General features: G+C 41.9%; 1 protein-coding gene across 2 annotated transcripts in view; it reads left to right on the top strand.

Moving 5' to 3' along the window:
• The first annotated feature begins 327 nt into the window (after nucleotides 1-327).
• Nucleotides 328-20,832, top strand: part of LAMB4 (laminin subunit beta 4) — a 188,627-nt gene continuing 168,122 nt past the window's right edge. The window contains exons 1-2 of one of the 2 annotated variants that reach the window (XM_033959726.1): nucleotides 328-352; nucleotides 10,377-10,440. Coding sequence is in view for 1 of the 2 variants with exons in the window: in XM_033959725.1 (XP_033815616.1) it covers nucleotides 10,407-10,440 (34 nt within the window). In the remaining variant the exon portion in view is untranslated. The remainder of the gene's footprint in view (nucleotides 353-10,376; nucleotides 10,441-20,832) is intronic. The other variant, XM_033959725.1, reaches the window with a different exon arrangement.

The raw sequence follows: 20,832 nt of genomic DNA, 5'->3' as shown, positions 1-20,832 counted from the left end.
TTTCACTTGCACTGAAAATGGGCAATTTTAAAAAGTCCATTTTATACAGGCATATGCATGTTCCCCTGCATAAAATACTTTGAAAATTGCCTTCTCCATTTATGGGTTTGTTCAGTTTACTTATGACTAACTAAATCTATCGAGTGGATTTGACACAATAATGAAATCAAGCAGAATACTGTATTCATAAATCAAATTTTGTTGGCATGTTTTAAGAGCGTATGTGTTTTCTTCTACACCCAGGTGCCTAAGGGAAAACTTCTTTTAATTGAACTCTCTCAGGTATGTCTTTACATGCAGCGCATGTTCCACTAAGCTCACCTCCACAAATACCTCACCTTCTAGCAGCCAGGTAAGACTTTTCAGAACCTTTTCTACACTATCGTCGTATATTATGTATATTAAATACTTATGTTTGGAAAGAAAGACAGAAATAGAGAGGAAGAGGGAGATTTAATTGAATTGGTCAAACCTAGCAAAAACCATGTCACATGTAAAATCTAATAAAACTTGATAATCTTATACTATCCTTTAGGAATGGCTTTACTTGGAGTATTATAAACTTCCTAATTTTAATTAATTCCTATCTGAACTCTTATTTGAGGTGACATGATCTTCTGACAGAATTTTAAATCAAGCAGCAAGGTACTAACTTAACAGCTGAATTGCTTTGAATTATTCTCAGGAATGTATGATAAAAGACACCACCTAGTATAGTTAACTATGCTTATGATCTGAACCAGAACCAGAAAACAGAATGAATGACCACCCTCAGCAATTATTGCTGTTAAGCTACATGGCTAAAAAAAAACATTTCTACTGCCATGAATTTAATTTGTGGTTAAATATAGACTGTTCCCATTTTAGAATTCCAATTTGTTTTTCATTTTATAAGCAAATAAAGTAGCTACCAGCAGCTTATACAGTAAGGGGCAAATTCTGTAAAGGATGCCTAACTTAGGCGTCCAAATAGATTGAATAATAAGCACAATTAACAACTTTAACAAGCAATGATTGAAAGTTACATCCAAAGGCTGTGTGAGATTCACAGGTGTCCAGAATGTCATAGATGCACATCCGGAAAAAACTGTGCCTAATGGGATAGGAGTGGGCGTAGTTTTAATATTGACGTCCATTTACAGAATCGTATGGCACTCAGCGTTCTTAAGCATTCTAAAATGTCTATATTCTCGCCTAAAATGTGGGTATGAGTTGGGCGCTAGCTAGACATGAGTTAGGTGTGCTGGAGGCATCCAGATTTAGTGGTATGGGCTTTGATTTTTGGGGTGTACTCCTGTTTGATAATAATGGAGAAAGATTTTAATGATGCATTACTCAGGAAAAAAAATTATATATATATATATTATATTATATATATATATATATATATATATATATACATACAGTGGTACCTCGGTTTACGAGTGCACCGGTTTGCGAGTGTTTTGCAAGACGAGCAAAACATTCGCAAAATCGGCCCCTCGGAAACCGAGCGCGCCTCGATTTGCGAGCGCCCCCCCCCCCCCCACGAACCGGCACTCTCCCCCCCCCCCCCCCGCGATCTGGCACCCCCCACCGCCATCGGGCATCCCCACGCCCCATCGAGCACCACCCCGCCGCAACCTGAGGTCCCCCAACCCACCCGAACCCTTTTCTTACTTCATTGTAGCCTCCGCACCCGCACCGGCACCAGCATGTCCTGTGCGTTGGTGCCGGTGCCCGAAGATCTGCCTCCTGTGCTGGGCCTTGAGCATGTGCGCATGCTCAAGGCCTGAGAGTTCACATGCTCAAGGCCCAGCACAGGAGGCAGATCTTCAGGCACCGGCACCAACGCACAGGACATTCTGGAGCCGGTGCGGAGGCTACACTGAAGTAAGAAGAGGGTTCAGGTGGGTCGGGAGACCTTAGGTCGCGGCGGGGGGGTGCCCGATGGCGGCGGGGGGTGCCGGATCGCAGGGGGAGGGTACCAGTTCGCGGGGGGGCCTTTGGGGGGAGCAATGCCGGTTCTCATGGGTGGGAGCAGTGCTGCTGGCCTTGGGAGGGGGTGGGGGGTGGGAACCTATCAAAGCGAGTTTCCATTATTTCCTATGCCTAAAAGGAAGCCCCTGTGGTTCAGTGGTTAAAGGCATGTTTTCCATCTTCCCAAGGTGGTGGGTTCAAATTCCTAGTATGGTCAGGTACCCCAGCACATATTCCTATGTTCTTTTTAGTGGATATCTGCCATCTAGCTGCATATTGATGATGTCACAATGATGTCAAGATTTTGCATCAAACATGTTCACTTGCTCTGAACCACAGCCATTATGAATAGGGTTTCTCTTCTTATTTTCTTAAACTTTGGGAATGAGGTTTAGTATGCAATACTGGGATCAAAATGTGTTGGTTTTTAGAATTGGCTGCTCACAAGAAAAAACATTTGCACACACCCAGCCACTCCTTAGAGTGAGCAATGGGGACAATTCTTATTACTTCAAACTGAAGCTGCTACCTTGCAACACACCAATATAAATCAGGAATACATGCAATAGATGTAAAGAATCTAGAAAGGACATTTTGGGCTAGATTCAGCAAAATTCAACATAAAGATCCACACCAAATTAGTAACCCTTCATTGCTTGTATATAATAAGTGCACTTCTCCCTCCGGATTCGCAGGTGATAGGGGCAGAGCCGAACCGCGAATGGTGAAATAACGCGAATATCTTCTGGTCCGGCTCTGACCCACCCCCTGCCTCCCTCCCGCCTTCCCCCCGGCATCCCGGCCTTATCTGGTAGTCTAGCAGGCTTTCGAGGCAGGAGCGATTTTCCTATGCTCCTGCCCCATGCAGATCGCCAATAGGAAATGGCTGCCATGAGTTCCCGTAGTCTCTCAAGACTATGGCGGGAGCTCACGGCAGCCATTTCCTATTGGCGATCTACACGGGGCAGGAGCATAGGAAGATTGCTACTGCCCCGAAAGCCTGCTAGACCAACAGGTGAGCCCGGGATGCCGGTGGGGGGGGGGGGGGGAAGGCTAAACTAGGGATGCTCCCTTTGTAGAATAATACTTTCTTAGCACAGATCTCGGAATTAATGTTGGGCGCTGGATTTACGCCTGCCCCAACTTACACATGGATATGACATTATTCCATAACATGATGCTGAACTTCTGGGAATGCCCCCTGATCCACCCATTCTCTTCCCATAGCTACATCCCCTTTGAGTTGCATGCTACAAAATTTAGGCATGGGATGTTATACAACAGTGACTAGGACAGATGTGAGTGCAAATCCAAACCGATGTCAATTAACTCCAGTTATTGATTGCTGACACCTTGTTAATTCATTAATTTGTATCCACATCTGTCCTGTGCACCCAAATTTATTTGCCCAGCTTTGAATGATCTATATAAAGAGGGGCATAACAACCAGGAGGCGGGAAGTCATCATGCCATTGTATCGAGCGATGGTGCGTCCACATCTGGAATACTGCGTTCAGTATTGGTCGCCGCACCTCAAGAAGGACATGGCGGTACTTGAGAGAGTCCAAAGGAGAGCAACGAAACTGGTAAAAGGGCTGGAACACTGCCCATACGCCGAGAGGTTGGATAGGCTGGGGCTCTTCTCTCTGGAAAAAAGGAGGCTCAGGGGAGATATGATAGAGACCTTCAAGATCATGAGGGGCATAGAGAGGGTGGATAGGGACAGATTCTTCAGACTGAAGGGGACAACAAGTACGAGGGGGCATTCGGAGAAACTGAAGGGAGATAGGTTCAAAACAAATGCAAGGAAGTTTTTTTTCACCCAAAGGGTCGTGGACACTTGGAATGCGGTACCGGAGGAAGTGATCAGGCAGAGTACGGTACAGGGATTCAAACAGGGATTGGACGGATTCCTGAGGGATAAAGGGATCGTGGGATACTGAGGGAGGAGCTGGGATGTAACACAAGTATAGAAAGCTAACCAGGTAATAAGTATAGAAACCCAACCAGGTCGTGCATGTGCAAGACCAGAGGGTTAGGACTTCGATGGGAAGATAGGACTTCAATGAGAAACCAAGGTGGCAAGGGAGCCCCTTCTGGTGATTCAGACAGGTCGTGACCTGTTTGGGCGACCACGGGAGCGGACTGCCGTGCAGGATGGACCTATGGTCTGACCCGGCGGAGGCACTGCTTATGTTCTTATGTTCTTATATAGATTCCGTGGGTTTACTTCTAGAGTATGTCACTTTTTCTTCTAGGAAAAAGTAGAAATCCTAAGAATCAATAATAATAAAAGGCTAAGCGCGCATGCGCTTTTCAAAGAGCGTGATTCCTGGTGGCGTGAGGTGTGCCTCCGTGCCAAATTCGATTTTCGAACACAGAGGCAGGCCAGAACACGGAGACACTCCCCCCTCGCCATCACTCACCGCCAGAGTCTGCCGCTGATTTGGAGGGGGAGGGGGGCACAGGCGCACCTGCCAGGATCTAAAAAATGGTTTAAGAGATATTTGGAGCATTGAGATTAAGCATGAAATTACTGCATCTCAATGGCCACGAATTTGGTCTCGGAGGATGAAATGTACGGTGTCAGCATCTATGAGACAAACTTGGTTTTTTCTGTTGCATAGAGCGTTGTGGACCCCTGTTAGGCTACAAAAATTAGATAGTTCTTTGTCTAATAGATGTTGGCATTGTCATTTGGAAGCAGGAACTTTAGATCATTTACTGTTTCATTGCCCATTTATTATGAATTTTTGGAAATCAATTTGGGACCAAATTAATAATTTGTTAGATAATCCGGTGGCATTATCCTAAGATACTGTGATATTTGGCATGGAAATGAGAGCAAAAAGTCAGATTTCTATGAATAACAATAAATTATTACTCATAATGACTGGTGTTGCCATTCAGCAAATCACATATAATTGGAAAGATTGGAGAAGATTGAATTACAACTTTTGGTGGAACTCTCTATGCCATATCTATAAATGGAAAGTTTTATTGCATTACAAAAGGGTTATTTCAAGAAATTTCAGGATGTATGGAAACCATTAACAAAATATTGTACGGAGTAGTAGGGTTTGTTTCCCTTAAATTTATTAGTATTAATAGGGTAGGGTGGGAATATTTTATTAATATATATTTATATTATACTGGATTATATGTTAGGGAGGGAGGGAGGGAAGAGGGAGAGATAAGATTTTAAGTAATGTGCAAATGATAGTCTGTAAGTGATATATTTATTGTTAATGTGATTGAATATATGTAACACTTAATGTAATCCTAAAAATGAATAAAGAATTTACAAAAAAAAAAAAAATGAAATTACCTTCTTTGAGGGTTAATAAATAGTGCTTAAAATTAAACATAGGATGTAATAAAGCAAAGGTGGTCCAAGTAGTGAAAGATAACCAAAAATGCAAACATGATAGTTTATTGAAGCAGGACTCAAACTTGGTCAAGTTTTGGCATAATATTTTTAGTTTTACATTCATATTTTCACCTCTTGATGCCTTGCATGTCATTATTGTGGGGGGTTTTGCAGTTGAAATCGGCATGGTTTTTTTTGCTTGTTGCCTCTGTCTCATGTATGCCGTAGAGAGTTTTTATATGTATGCCGTAGAGAACGTTTCAGAACTCTTACTTTTCTTATGTGACTTTTTGCTCATCTATCACTGTTCTGATTATCTCCGTATTTATATATTTGCTTGAAAGGTTTTTTGATACTTTCAACTTTTATTGCGCTCAAGTATTCGATTATATACATACTAATATAGGAGCTATGCATGAAGCACTTTGGATATTTTTTTTGTTTAAGCAACAGTTTCTTTTCATCATTAAGTTTGACAAGTTGCATACTAGTGCAGGACAGAGATATAATCATGTATCCATTCTGTATATAGATAGACACAAACTAATTGAAGCAATAAGTATCTCTGACCTTTCGTTTAATAATTCTATGCTTCCGTCATGCAATGTATCTTCTTTTAAATTATATTTTTACTGTATGGTCGGTTCTTATTTGTTGTAATTTGCTTAGAACCATTCTTTTAAATTGCATTTTTCTTTTAAATCATATTTTCTACTGTAGGACCAATTCTTATTTATTGTATTTTGTTTTGAATTGGTTTTTCCTTTTAAATTGTACTCTCCACTGTATGACTTGTGCTTATTTGTTGTAAACCGCCTAGAACCATTTTTGGTCAGGCGGTATATAAAAATAAAATAATTATTATTATTATATATATGTCAAGAGGTTTTTTTTCTTTCAACCTTCTTCATGTAGTATATAGCAACAGTATCACATCATAGTGTTCACAGGGGCATTTATACCTTGTCTGGTTTCAATATGAGCCATTATGTTGATATAAGCAAATTACTTTATCTCAATAGGCACACTGAATAATTTTTAAATGTCTTGGTCTGCTTGCCATAGTGTAGTTCTGTTGACCACTTTCAGCTTCTTAGCACCATTTGATATGCATGTTTTCCATGACTGTAATTTTGAAGTCTCCTCATCGGGATATAGAAGCCTTAGAGGCTAATCTTCCCGATGAGTAGAGCTGGATAAGACAAATACTGTAGATGGTCTGAAAGCCTAAATACATTCATCACTTCAAGATAGTGGAAAAGCACCCTCCGTACATCCAGCAATCACAAGACCTTGTCCTGTTTCTTTTCACCAGTGGGATAAAATGCAGGTAGCCTAACTTCATGATTAACATAGAACACCAGATAGGAAGGCATAGTACGTAATAACACTCCTGCCTCCATGAATCTGAGGAAAGGTTCTCTGCACAATAAGGCCTGCAGCTCAGACACTCTCCTAGCTGAAGTAATTACAACCAAAAACACTGTCTTGCATGAGAGATGCATCCAATAAAGGTTCATATGGAGTCTTGGTGAGGGCCCATAATATGATATTAAGATGCCATGTTGGAAACAGCTGCTTTATCACAGAGTGGAGCCTCAGAGCTTCCTTCAAGAACCTAGAAACATCTGGATGAGAGGCTAGAGACACTCTATTTACTCTAGCCCAGAAGCAAGAAAGACAAGCGATTTGAATTTTAAAAGATCCAACTGCCAAGCCCTTTCCCAATCCTTCCTGAAGGAACATGAGGACCTTAGGAATGGGAGCTGCAAAAGGATCCAACTAGTTATCCTTTTACCAGTGCTGGAAGACTTTCCATGCTTTTGCATAAACTGCCACTGTTTCTGGTTTTCTACAATGAAGAGAAGTCAAAATCAACATCTCTGAATAACCTGGATCCATGCCTTGTGCAGGTGGGCTGCTGCCACCACCATTACTTTGGTGAAGGTGCAGGGTGCAGTGACTAACCCGAAAGGCAGTGCCACAAACTAAAAATGTTTCTCTAGCACATGAAACCTGAGAAAATTTTTGTGATCTGGGATTATGGGAATGTGCAAGTAAGCTTCTGTCAAATCCAGAGAGGCCAAAAATTCAACCATAGCCACTGAAGCAATGACTGATTTCACAGTTTCCATCCTGAATCTGGGAACTTTCAAGGCAGTATTGAACACCTTGAGTTCTAGGATTGGCCTCCAATCATCTGAGCCTTTCTTTGGCATACTGAAGTATATAGAGCAGGGCTTCTTGGTATACAAATCTCTCTCCAGCATGTTCATTGTGGATATCCAGAAAACCTGGCCTGCCAGTAGATCTCGAGGACCGGACTTGGGCAGCCCTGATATAGAGTATCTCCCTGAGCTGGAAACTGCATCTGGAATCAGCTCTATGGCTCCAATCTTTAACAGCCTTTGCACCATCACTCTGACCTTGGCAGCCTTCTCCAGTCTCCCCACCGGTGAGTTCATGAAGAGGTCCCTGAGTGGGCACTAAAATTAAAGCTTGTAGCCCTCTCAAATTATGTCCAGCACTCACTGGTCTCAGGAAATCTGTGCCCAGATCTCCAAGAATTCTGAGAGTCTCCCTCCTATGCGGGGGAGCTCAGAGGTCAACCTTGCATCATTGGGACTTCTTAGGATTGGCTGTTAAGCTCATATCAGATGTCTGAGCTCTCCTGGAGCTACCAAACCTTTGTGATGAGGATCCCAGGCATAGACTCATAATACCAGTCTTCTGTAGCCCTGAAAGGAACCATGATTGGAAATGCCTTAACCTCGTGATTTACTGTCTGGCAACAATTTAGGATGACAGTCAATTACACTTGTCATCAGGTCATCCAATCCTTTGCCAAAGAGCATTTGCCCCTTAAATGGGAGTCTGTTCAAAGTAGCCTTAGATGCAGAAACTCCTGACCACTGCCTGATCCAGAGCATTCTGCAGGTAGAGATCATATAAGCTGAGACTTTACTCATAACTCTAAGCATATCATAGATGGTGTCAGCCATATAATCCATCCTTACCAAGATGACAGTGAGGCAAACTGCCTCCTCTGCGCCCGGATTCCGGTGTAGCATTTCATGACAGGCTCACAACACAAAGGATGCTGCAGCTACTGCCTTAAGACCCAAAGCTAGTGCCTCAAACTGACTTTTGAAGACCAAATCTACTCTGCGATCCTATGTATCCTTCAAAATCACACCCCCTTCACTAGCAGAGAAGTCCATTTAGTAACCTGTGCTACTCACAAATCCACCTTATGTGGCTAAATAATTGCTGAAATTCTGAAGTCATGGGATATAATTTTGTCATTACCCTTGTCCCTGTAAAGGGACCTTCTGGCAAGTCCCAATGTTTTGTTATCATCCTTGTAATATCTTGGTGAGAAGGGAAGCACATGGACTGTGACTTGGTATTGCAAAGCTGAACGGCCGAGATCTGTGGGGGAGATCTAGGTTCAACTCCCACAAAGACACTGTAATAAGTTCAGTTAAAACGGACGGTTTGAAAAGTCTTCACATTGTCGTGTCCTCTCCTTGGTCTAGGGCTGCCACTGATTCTTGGTTGTCTGCCCTGAACTGCGAACCTGAATCCTCCGAGGAGGTTTTCTTGGAGAGAACTGGCATAGTATCTGACCCCAAATCATCCCAGTTCTTTTCTGACTGGACCTCTGGGTTCCTGCAGTTCCGCAGACTGTACAGGCTTACACCCTGAGGAGGTAACCCTTTCTGTGCACCTCCCTGTAGCCACCCTGACACTCATTTATATTTCTGTTAGGCTGCATACATCAGGATTCAGGATCAAAGACCTGGCCTAAAATCTCTAGGGACCGCTGCTGGTCTGATCTTCGCTTTCTTTCAGGGTCAGACGCCTCCATACAGCAGTGATTCACCGGTGATGTGTAGTTACAGTTTAGGGGTTTCAATAGGGTTTTGAGAACTCTCTGTGACTCTTGATCTGCAGAGGGACCAGAAGGGACTAAGCCCATGGCTTCCCCCCCTCATGCACTCCACATGGATACTCCTCAAGCGCCCATCCAGTGCAAATTCTACATGATATAAGGGTCAAACCACTTAAGTCCATTACAATTGAACCAAATTAGAGGAGATTTGGAGGCAAATAGAGGCTTTTAACATAAAATCAGGAAATCCAAGATGGCCACCACAGCAGCATTTTGGCCTACAAAATGGCCCATAGCAACAAAACTCTAAAAGTTCAAAATTCTGAAAATAGGATTTTAGAAGTGGGGGGACCCTTAAGATTACCCAGAAACCTTCAGTTTTGCCAGTTTCTGACCCACCTCAGTTTTCCCATAGACACTCATGAGCTATACTCACAGACCTGCTGTGTGCTGTGCGTGTATCAGTTTCTCTATGCAGCTGGAAATGGAGAAGGGATATCTGCATCAGATAAGCAATGGTGGCTCCATTGGCTTGTTTCTTCAAGCTGCCATTTATTCAGGTTAAAAAACATGAAACACTTCATCCCTCATGCTCTCACACAATTCTTCGAGAGGAGGGGGAGGAGACACAGCTGACCTCCACTAAGCTTCTTAGCCAATCACGGGGTCAAATCAGCCTATGCTCAAGTGCCTGACACCGCAGGGGTGAGCACCGCTCCCAGGGAACCTATTCCTGACTTCCAAGTGCTAGAGCAGGCTGGCCAGGCAGATGCTCTTTTAAAAGTGTGATCCTCCTGGCTACAGACCCCAACCTCTGACTCTTCTCCCAGGTAGAGCTGTCCCAGGACTACTAGGAACCTCTTAGCACGGAGAAACCTTGAAAAACATTGAATTAATACCCCAAAATAACAAATCTAGTGCAGAGCAGAGGAAAGGACACCTTATCAACTCACATGTAGAAGTTAAGACTGAGGGGAGAGGGCACTGCCCAGGGAGACAAGGAGACGGAGCTGAGAAAAATGATTGATGCCTTTTATAATCCAACTTGGAGTTCACAGCCCATCCGTAAGGAATCATATGCTGTTTGCACAGGAATAAACAATTATTCTTTATGGAAGCGCTAATCCATAATTCATTTTTTCTCACTAACAGAACCCAAACCATTTCACCTCTGCTTCAAGGATGAGACTTCAAATTGCTGTTCTTTTTTTCTTTGGTAAGTATGAGGACAGTATGTTTCTATTATTTTCCCATTATCTGAATTTTAAGCATTTTCCTCCCAGGATACAGAATGTTTTGTCACTTTGTTCACTAGGTCATCAAAAAGTTTACCTTCATTATAAATGCATTGGATCAAAGTGTGTTGAAAAACAATATACAGTGTAATCCTTGTGTAGCAGCTATCAAAAAAAACTTGTCAGAAATTGTTTTCTAACTATTCTAAAAATGAACACTGAATTTATGCTTAATCCTGTCAGATGCAATAAAAATTGATCTGAAACAAGTTTCAAATGTCATGTTGAGAAAGAGAAAAGAGGACTCCAGTAACCAGAATTTGATTGATCCTTCTCTCCTAACATGTATAAGTGGAGAGCTCTTCATCACCACATATAAAAGTATGTTTTATAAGCATAAATTACTGGAGGAGTGTGTGGTGCAGTGGTTGAAGCTACAGCCTCAGCACCCTGGGGTTGTGGGTTCAAACCCCGTGCTGCTCCTTGTGACCCTGGGCAAGTCACTTAGTCCTCTGTAGCCCCAGGTACGTTAGATAGATTGTGAGCCCACTGGGACAGCTAGGGAAAATGCTTGAGTACCTGATTGTAAAACCGCTTAGATAACCTTGATAGGCGGTATATAAAATCATAATAAAACTTGAATCAATAGCTAATTTATATATTCACTGCTGCCTCATCTGGAAGCATGTATTTTTATGCCAAATAATGAATATAAAAGCAAATATACAGCCATTATCTTACTAACTCTATAAACATTTGCACACATTAGAAATTTGATCTCATATTTTCATGCTCAAGTTATAGAATAAGGGAAGTTGTGTGGGAAACTTAGGCCTCCTTTTACAAAGGTGCGCTAGCATTTTTAGCGCACCCACCAGGTTAGTGCGCGCTACCCGAAAAACTACCGCCTGCTCAAGAGGAGGCGGTAGTGGCTAGCACGCTCGTGCATTTTAGCGCGTGCTATTCCGCGCATTAAGGCCCTAATGCACCTTTGCAAAAGGAGCCCTAAGCTGTGATGGCGGTTTTAGCACAAGCGCACTAGACGCTAATGCCAGCATAGAGCTGTTAGAGGGGCAGATACTGGAAATAGGAGATGGAAGAATCAAAGAAAGGAGATGATGCAATAGAATAGAAGGGAAGAAAAAGAGAAGGGAAAAATGGTGATCATGGATGGATGGAGGGAAGAGAAGAGATGGTGCCCATGAAGGGGAAAGGAGAGGAAGGAGAGAGAAGAGAGACAGGAGGAAATGGTGCCCATAGAGAGGAAGGGAAGAGGAGAGAAGAAAAGAGAAGAGACAGTAGAAGCTGGTACCCAAGGAAAGGAGGGGAAGGAAAGGGAAGAGAGAAGGGAGGATATGGTATCCATGGAAGGGGAGGGAAAGAAAGGGAAAATGAATATAACAATAAAATCACCAGACAACAAAGTTTAAAAAAAAATATATATATATATATATAATTTTTTTTAAGTTTAGTAATTGGAATATGTCAGTTTTCAGAATTTACATCTGCTGTGTATATTTTGCACTGTACAGAAGGAAATGTGAGTGGTGCTTTATGCAATTAATTGTGTGATTAAAAAATTTAATCATTATTAGTCATGTGTTTAAAAATTTTAATCATGATTAATCATGCAATTAAAAATTTTAATCAATGTGCAGCCCTAAGGAAAAGCCATGCAGAGTCACACCGAGATTCATTGAGCCTAGTATTCTGTCTCTAACAGTGGCCAGTGCAGGTTGTAAGTACAAGCAATCCCTGAATTAAGAACAAGTTCCGTTTTTTAAACCGTTCTTAAGGTGAATTTGTAAGTAACTATGATCCTGTACAGTATAAAATCTATAAAAACATTAAACATTAAAAAACAGTCCTCAAAATAAACTACTGTAGTTTAAATAGAAAGAAAAGATAGGAGGTTTATACTTATTTTTGTTCTTCATCAGTCCCACTGTTCCCTCTCCACCACCACATCCAACATTTCACCCTCTCATCTCTCTCTCTTCCTCATTCATCTGTACCTCATACCTCTCCATCCACTATGTCCACTATTTCTATCTCCCTCCCTTTACCCAACAATTCACCTGCTTTCTTCATTTCCCCATGTGCATCATTTCCTTCCATCTCACTCAGATACCCATGCCCAATTCTCCCTTTTTATTCCCTCCCCACCTCAGCATCTCTTTCCCTCACTTCCTCCATTCTTCCATCCTCCCCTCCTTCATTCTACTCTGTGTCCCATGTTCATGCTCGCTCCCTTTCTTCTATCCTTTCGCCAAAGTTTGTGCCCCCTCCTTTCCTTTTGTGTCCCAACGTGACCCTGCTTCTTCCTTCCTATACCAATGCAATCCCTCTTCCTCCCTTCCATGTCCCATGCACCCATCATCTCCCTTCATTCTGCATCCCAAATTAATGCCTCCCGCATTTACCTCCTCTGGCCAGCTCCCTCCTCTTGCAAAGCCGTGAGCGGCGGCTTCTGCTCGCGGTCCACTGGTCTTCATGAAGCCGCGATCGGTGGATCCCTCATGCAGTCCACTGACCTGGACACCTTCCCTCTTTCATCTGCGTTGGGGCATAGAAGGGAAGAAGAGGGTCATGTTTGGACAGGAAGGGACAAAGAAGGGGCGCGTTGGCACAAGAAGGGAGAGGCAGTACCCCGGTTCGTAAGTACTAGTTTGACTTAAGTTAAGTGTTCTTAAACCGGGGACTGCCTGTATCCAACAGATCCCAAAAGGTAGATCTATTTCCTATAGTTCATTTCCAGGGATGAACAATGGCGCTAATCTAGTTTTACCTGGCTAATTATTTTTAATGGATTTTAAATCCAAGAACTTGTACAATCCTCTTTTGAATCCTGCTATGTTGGTTGTACTCAACACATCCTCGGATAACAGATTCTACATATTAATTATGTGTAGTATAAAGAACTACTTTTTATAATTTGATTTCAATCAGATGGTCAATAGTTGAATGGAATGTTTTCTAGTTTTTGTATTGATTGACAAGTTAAACAGCCATTCCCTATTTAACCCTTCAATTTATCACAAAATTTTATAAATTTCTGTCAGTCAACTTTGCTCCAAGCTTAACATATCCATAAGAATAGCCATACTGGGGCATATCGAAGATCCAGGCACAAGTATCTGGCAAGAACCTAACGAAAAAAAAATAAATTTGACGCTGCTTATCCTAAGAATAAGTCCATCTTATGGCTTATGGTCTTTTAGGGAAGGAAGAAGGGGGCAAGCCTTGAGACAAAACACATCAACCAAACAAGAGGCAAGAGAAATGCCTGTAGAGATGCCTGTACCAACCACTAGTTACGTTTATTAAAGTGATGTAAATGTCCAACAACAAGTTCTTGTTGTTGGTACAGACATCTCTTTTGCCTCTTGTTTGGTTGTTATGGTCTTTTAGGAAATTATCCCCAAAAAATTTTAAACCCTGCTAAGCTAACTGCTTTCACCACATTTTCCGGCAACAAATTCCCGAGTTTAATTACACATTGAGGGGGGGTGGCAGGGTTTCACGGTGGCAGGAAGAAATGGGCATCCTTTCTGCCTCCATTTTGGTTTGGGGGCATCATCGTAGGGAGGGGGCAGCTCACATTTTTTTTTTATTGGAGAAAGATATTGTGCAGTGTAACAAATGCACATCCGTGCCATTAAAAAAAGAAAAAAGCCCTAAAAGGCTGAGTGGCAGGAGGCTGCTTTGGGGCATCCCCTGTCATTCAGCTGTTCGGGTTTCCCCACACCAGCTCTGTGCATGTGTGAGAGCTGTTTTTTAAGCAAGTGATTGGATGGGATTACAACTGTCCTCCGCAAAACTCATTTGCAAGGGAAGCCATTTGAACATCGATCGCTGTTTAGAAATCGGGCAAAAAATCGGCCCACTGTAACCAGCACGGTCTCAATGACCATTTTTAGTGCATCTAGCTGTCTCTGGTAGTCCTCTCAGAGCACTTCTTCTGGACTAAGGGAGAAAATCAGCCCTGCCCTACTTATGTGTTTGTGGTCCTTTGATGATTCGCACAGCAAATAATGTGTTAGTAGGGCCCTTTTGAACTTTTTTCTTTAATCAGTTACTGTGGTTTGATTGACAGTGTTTATCCTGATGCTCTTGCAAGTATAAGTACTTGCTGGAACAATTCATAAATAATGAGCTTGGGGATGGATGGGTAGAGTACGCAAAAAGTAAAACATCTTTACTGCAGGGTTCCTCTCTGATGTTGTAATCTTGCATTTTTAAAAAAGCTCCTCTACAATAGCTTATAATGTTATTTGTCTAGATGTGATATTTTGCAAAATAAATACATTGTAAAGTCTTTTACCTTTCATGAATACTTTTATAAGTGCTCCATTTGTTTTCGGGCTGTACAAGCTTTGAATTATTTACTGAAGAATATAAAAACACTGATTTTGTATTCTCTTTCAGCCACTCTCATAAGACATTTCAGTTTTTAAATTTTCTGAATTGTATACATTTTTATTTTTCTCTTGTTCTTCATAAAAGAGATTATGTTTTCTGTTTATTTATAGTTCCCCCCAAAATATTCTGGTTTATTGTAGATTTATCATATTTTGTAATCCATTTGGGGGAGTTAGCAAAATATAAATGCTAGATTAGATTAGATGAAGAAAATGAACATTAGGTCTAAAGTTTATTGTGCTTAGATGCACATGAGGGCACCGTCATATACAGTATATCCAATGTTTACTGCCTCTTTTACAAAGCCGTGCAGCAACGGCCCCGAAGCCCTTTCAATCTCTATGGGCTTCGGGGCTATTAGTATACCCTAGAGGAAAGGAGAGACAGGGGAGATATGATTCAGACGTTCAAATACTTGAAGGGTATTAACGTAGAACAAAATCTTTTCCAGCGAAAGGAAAATGGTAAAACCAGAGGACATAATTTGAGGTTGAGGGGTGGTAGATTCAGGGGCAATGTTAGGAAATTCTACTTTACGGAGAGGGTAGTGGATGCCTGGAATGCGCTCCCGAGAGAGGTGGTGGAGAGTAAAACTGTAACTGAGTTCAAAGAAGCGTGGGATGAACACAGAGGATCTAGAATCAGAAAATAATATTAAATATTGAACTAGGCCAGTTACTGGGCAGACTTGAACGGTCTGTGTCTGTGTATGGCCGTTTGGTGGAGGATGGGCAGGGGAGGGCTTCAATGGCTGGGAGGGTGTAGATGGGCTGGAGTAAGTCTTAACAGAGATTTCGGCAGTTGGAACCCAAGCACAGTACCGGGTAAAGCTTTGGATTCTCGCCCAGAAATAGCTAAGAAGAAAAAAAAAAAAAATTTAAATTGAATCAGGTTGGGCAGACTGGAAGGACCATTCGGGTCTTTATCTGCCGTCATCTACTATGTTACTATGTTTAGTGCAGCATAGCCACTAGCGCGGCTTTGTAAAAGAGGCCATTAGTCTCATAATAATTTAAAAATGCAATGTCCTGAATTCTTCCACTTTTACCTGCAGAACTGCTTCTTAAAAGTGTGCATTACATCATGACAAGTTTAACCAAGTAGGATTAACAAACACAGATGAGGCCTCTAAGGCTCCCATTCTTGCTCAGGATAGAACTTGTCTAACGTGGAAAGAATGCCAGAAAAGAATCAAGAAACGATATAAGCGTCTGTATCTGAAATGATTTTAATAACTTCTGAAATGGATCACAACATAATTAAATTATGTACCCTCTTAGGAAAAAAACCTAGTGTAATTATACTATATTTTTAAATATTGTAATTTAAAAAAAAAACAAAAAACTTATGCACCAACTAATTTGTGAATCTTATGAATTGTAAAATTTGAATAATGAATGTTGGTTACACAAAATACACAGCAAAAAAAATTCTGCTTTAATTTTATAATTCAGAAAACTGCCTAAGTTTGCCTTACCACGGCCTAGTTATACTGCTGCTTTTCAATTTGATTTGGAACACTGACTGTAACCACCGCCTTTCACTTACTAGGGGAAGCCTAGTGGTAAGAGCTATAGGCTATAAACCACAGAAGCTTGGATTCGAATTCTGCTGATGCTTCTTGGGGCTTTGGGCAAGTCATTTCACCCTAGGTTGCTAAAGGTACAAACGTAGAATTCTATTTATTAAGTTTCATTTTGACAGTAATTTGGCTGATATTCAGATTGATTTAAGCAAGCAGGCCATCCAACTGCTGATATTCAGCAGCACTTACGAGGAATATTGTCAGGTATGGGCAGGTAAGGAGTGGTACAGGGGTTGGTGCTGGGAAGGAGCCATCAGTTATATGGGTGTCAGCTATATTCAATGCCTGGAGCTGCAAAGCTAATCCAGCCAGATTAGAAATGATTGGTAAAGCAAAGATGTGGGTGACTTCATCCAAAGAACCTGGTATGGATACATATCAAGTGTACTGTCACTTTAAATCTTAGGCAGTGCCCATACCACACATGTGGCAGTGCCTTCCCACTTGAAGTCAGCTCATTGGATCATCAGTTCAGTAACAAAGCTAAAAACGGGCCTTGATCCATACCTTCACATTGCACTACTGTTTAGAGCAAAACTCCAAAAGACACAGTCAGTTTGGGCAAGCAGTTGTACAAAATCTATTTACTTCCTGAACGCCAACATTCAGCAGACTTTTTTGGGTTTCGCCATGATCATGTTTTATAAATCCTTTATACTTTTCCAGAGTCATGACCCTGGCAGCTTGGGAGTCCCAAATGTGAGAATATTATATCTGCTTGTCTTTGGAGAAAGCAAAGATGCTTACCTGTAGCAGATGTTCTCTGAGGCCAGCAGGTATATATTCTCATAACCCGCCCACCTCCTCTAGTTGGCTTCTTATTAAGCAATTAGCTCTTAAGAAATAGTCTAAGAAATCCTTGAAAGGTATCCTACCAATTACAACATTACAAAATAATAATAAAAATTAAACATTACCATAACCTAAAATATAACTAGCAATCATAAGGGAACTTAGAGTAGCAACTTAAATAAATCTTTTGCATGTTTCATTATCTCCCAATTGATGAGAGTTCTTAAGTGTGTGCTTGGTGCAAAGAGCCCCTTGCACTCAGGAAACAGGTCCAATCTCTTGAGGTTAGAGTAGCAGACTTAGATGAGCTGAGAGAGACAGAGACCTACAGGGACATTGGAGAAAAGTCCCACCTTCAGTCTAGCAGCCTCTGTGCTGCCTCAGAAGAGGAAGGTCTTCTTAAAGAAGAGAATCACCCTGATGAAGTAGGAGGCAATCCAGTAGCCAGGACCTGCCCATCAGGGAATGCAATGTCTTCTCGCACTAAGGATGTATTTCCAGGGGCTTCTGCCTAGGAGTGAAGGATTGGGACTGCCTAATTTAAAAAATCTTAGGAATAACCTTGGATCGCAGCCTAACTTTTAAAAAGCATACTGATTTATTAGTTTAAAAAAGTTATGCTATATTGTGGAAATTAAGGACCATCAAGAAGTACTTTGATGGGAAATCATTTTGGTTATTGGTACAATCTTTGGTACTATCAATATTAGACTATTGCAATATAGTTTACTTGGGGCTACCAAAGAAGACTTTACAAAGACTTCAATTGGTCCAGAATGCTGCTGTACACCTGATTTTGAGACTCAAAAAATATGGCCATGTCAGCCCTTTCTATGCTAAACTGCACTGGCTACTATTCGGTGCCAGAGTATTCTTCAGGTTTGGGTGCATATGTTACAAGGCACTTTTTGGTTTATTGCCATCTTACTTGGCTTCCTATTGCTCAAACGTATTCTTACACTACGTTTAGGAAAGTTTTTAAAACTATACTATCAGATATACTATCAGATCGACAAACTTAAAAGTGACAAATCCCCTGGACCGGATGGAATTCACCCGAGAGTCTTAAAGGAATTGAAGGTTGAAATCGGAGAGTTATTGCAAAAACTTGCAAACCTGACAATCAGAACTGGACAGATACCGGACGACTGGAGGATAGCGAACGTCACCCCAATTTTCAAAAAAGGATCGAGAGGGGAACCGGGCAACTATAGACCTGTGAGTCTTACGTCTGTCCCCGGCAAGATGGTTGAAGCACTGATCAAGGATAGCATGGTCCGGCACTTGGACGCACACGACTTGATGAAACCCAGTCAACACGGATTCAGGAAAGGGAAATCATGTTTGACGAATTTACTCCAATTTTTTGAGACCGTGAACGAGCAAATTGATAGTGGGAAGCCGGTGGACATAATATACTTGGACTTCCAGAAAGCGTTCGACAAAGTTCCACATGAAAGACTTCTCAGGAAACTACAAAGCCATGGCATAGAGGGGGATATACAAAGATGGATAGGCAAATGGCTGGAAAACCGAAAGCAGAGAGTGGGCATAAATGGGAAGTTCTCCGACTGGGAGAAAGTGACTAGTGGTGTACCCCAGGGCTCGGTACTTGGGCCGATCCTTTTTAATATTTATATCAATGATCTGGAGGAAGGAACATCCAGTGAGATCATCAAGTTTGCAGACGATACAAAACTATGCCGGGCGATCAGATCGCATGAGGATAGAGAGAAACTCCAGAGCCACTTGTGTCGGTTAGAAACATGGGCGGAGAAATGGCAGATGAAGTTCAATGTGGAGAAATGCAAGGTAATGCATTTAGGCAATAAGAATAAGGAATACGAGTATACAATGTCAGGTGCAACTCTGGGGAAGAGTGAACAAGAAAAGGACCTGGGTGTACTGATAGATAGGACCCTGAAGCCGTCGGCACAATGCGCGGCAGCGGCAAAGAAGGCAAATAGAATGTTGGGCATGATAAAGAAAGGAATCTCGAGTAGATCGGAGAAAGTTATAATGCCGCTTTATAGGGCAATGGTCAGACCGCACTTGGAATTCTGCGTCCAACATTGGTCTCCCTACCTAAAGAAGGATATAAAACTGCTGGAGAGGGTGCAGAGACGAGCAACAAAACTGGTGAAGGGTATGGAGAAACTGGAATACGAGGATAGACTTATAACACTAGGATTATTCTCCCTTGAGAAAAGGAGACTGCGTGGGGATATGATCGAGACCTTCAAAATACTGAAAGGAATCGACAAAATAGAGCAGAGAAGATTATTTACATTGTCCAATTTGACACGGACTAGAGGACATGTAATGAAGCTAAGGGGGGACAGGTTCAGGACTAATGTCAGGAAGTTCTGCTTCACTCAGAGAGTGGTTGACACCTGGAATGCCCTCCCAGATGAGATTATTGCGGAATCGACCGTCCTAGGCTTCAAGAGCAAACTAGATGCATATCTCCTTAAGAGAGGCATGTAAGGATATGGTGGACTATAAATTACGACAGGTGTACACCTGGCAGGGCCTCCGCGTGTGCGGATCGCCGGACTTGATGGACCGAAGGTCTGATCCGGAGATGGCATTTCTTATGTTCTTATGTTCTTATGTTCTTATTTGATAAATTAGATTGATGTTTTTAATTGTGATGAGTTCAACCATTAGTTGATCGTTTTTTAGAAGAATCTGCTGTAGGCCATTTTTAAAAATATATTATGGGGCTCATAATCGAAAGAGAAAAACGTCCAAAAATCAGCCTAAGTCAGCACTTGGACGAACATTTCTCAAAAACGTCCAAGTGCCGATAATAAAATTGGGTTTTGGATGTATTTAAAAACAACCTAGGCCTTCATAGTGCCACTGAACGACCAAAGCTAAACGGGGCATTTCAGGAGGAATGTCGAGGGTGGGAGTTGGGCGGGACGTGGACCGGCTTACACTTAGTCGTACAGCATGTATAACCGAAAACAGAGCCTAGAAGGAACTTGGACGTTGTGACTTAAACCATGTAAAACATGGTCTAAGTCACAAAAACCCACCTAAAGTCACCAGATAAACACTGAAAACACATAAAACAGGCCCCCATAAACTACACATCCTCGGTGCGAGAGGATATTACGTCCCCTGGTGGGCAGGTTCTAGCTACAGGGTGATCCTCTTCTTCTAGGAGACCTCTCTCCTCCAAGGCAACATAGGGGCACTGGAAAACCATGGCCTAATATACCGGCGCCTACCACAAGGATGCCTAGCAATGCCTAAGCATGCCTAGTCATTGCTAAGTGTGATTCTATAAGCAGCACCTGGCAGTTGATTGATAACTGCAATGATCAGCGCCTTCAAGTTAGCCACAGTTAGGTGCCATTTATAGAATCAGGCTCTTATTGCCTACCAAGCAGGTGTCAGTAAGTGCTTGCAAGGTAATTCTTTTTAATGGCCATGCACTAAAGGCAACATTAGCCCATGGTTATTAAAAGGAAAAATAGATAATCAACCATTTTCTGGGTGTGCTAAAAATGGCCTTAATGCGGGGGAAAACCTGCCTAAGGCTGTGCTAAAGATGCTTTTTATC

This window comes from Geotrypetes seraphini, chromosome 9 (genome assembly GCF_902459505.1).
Source record: "Geotrypetes seraphini chromosome 9, aGeoSer1.1, whole genome shotgun sequence".
Classification (NCBI taxonomy): Eukaryota; Metazoa; Chordata; class Amphibia; order Gymnophiona; family Dermophiidae; genus Geotrypetes; species Geotrypetes seraphini.
The sequence above is the reverse complement of the archived record's forward strand: the minus strand, read 5'-3'. Positions and strand labels throughout refer to the sequence as shown.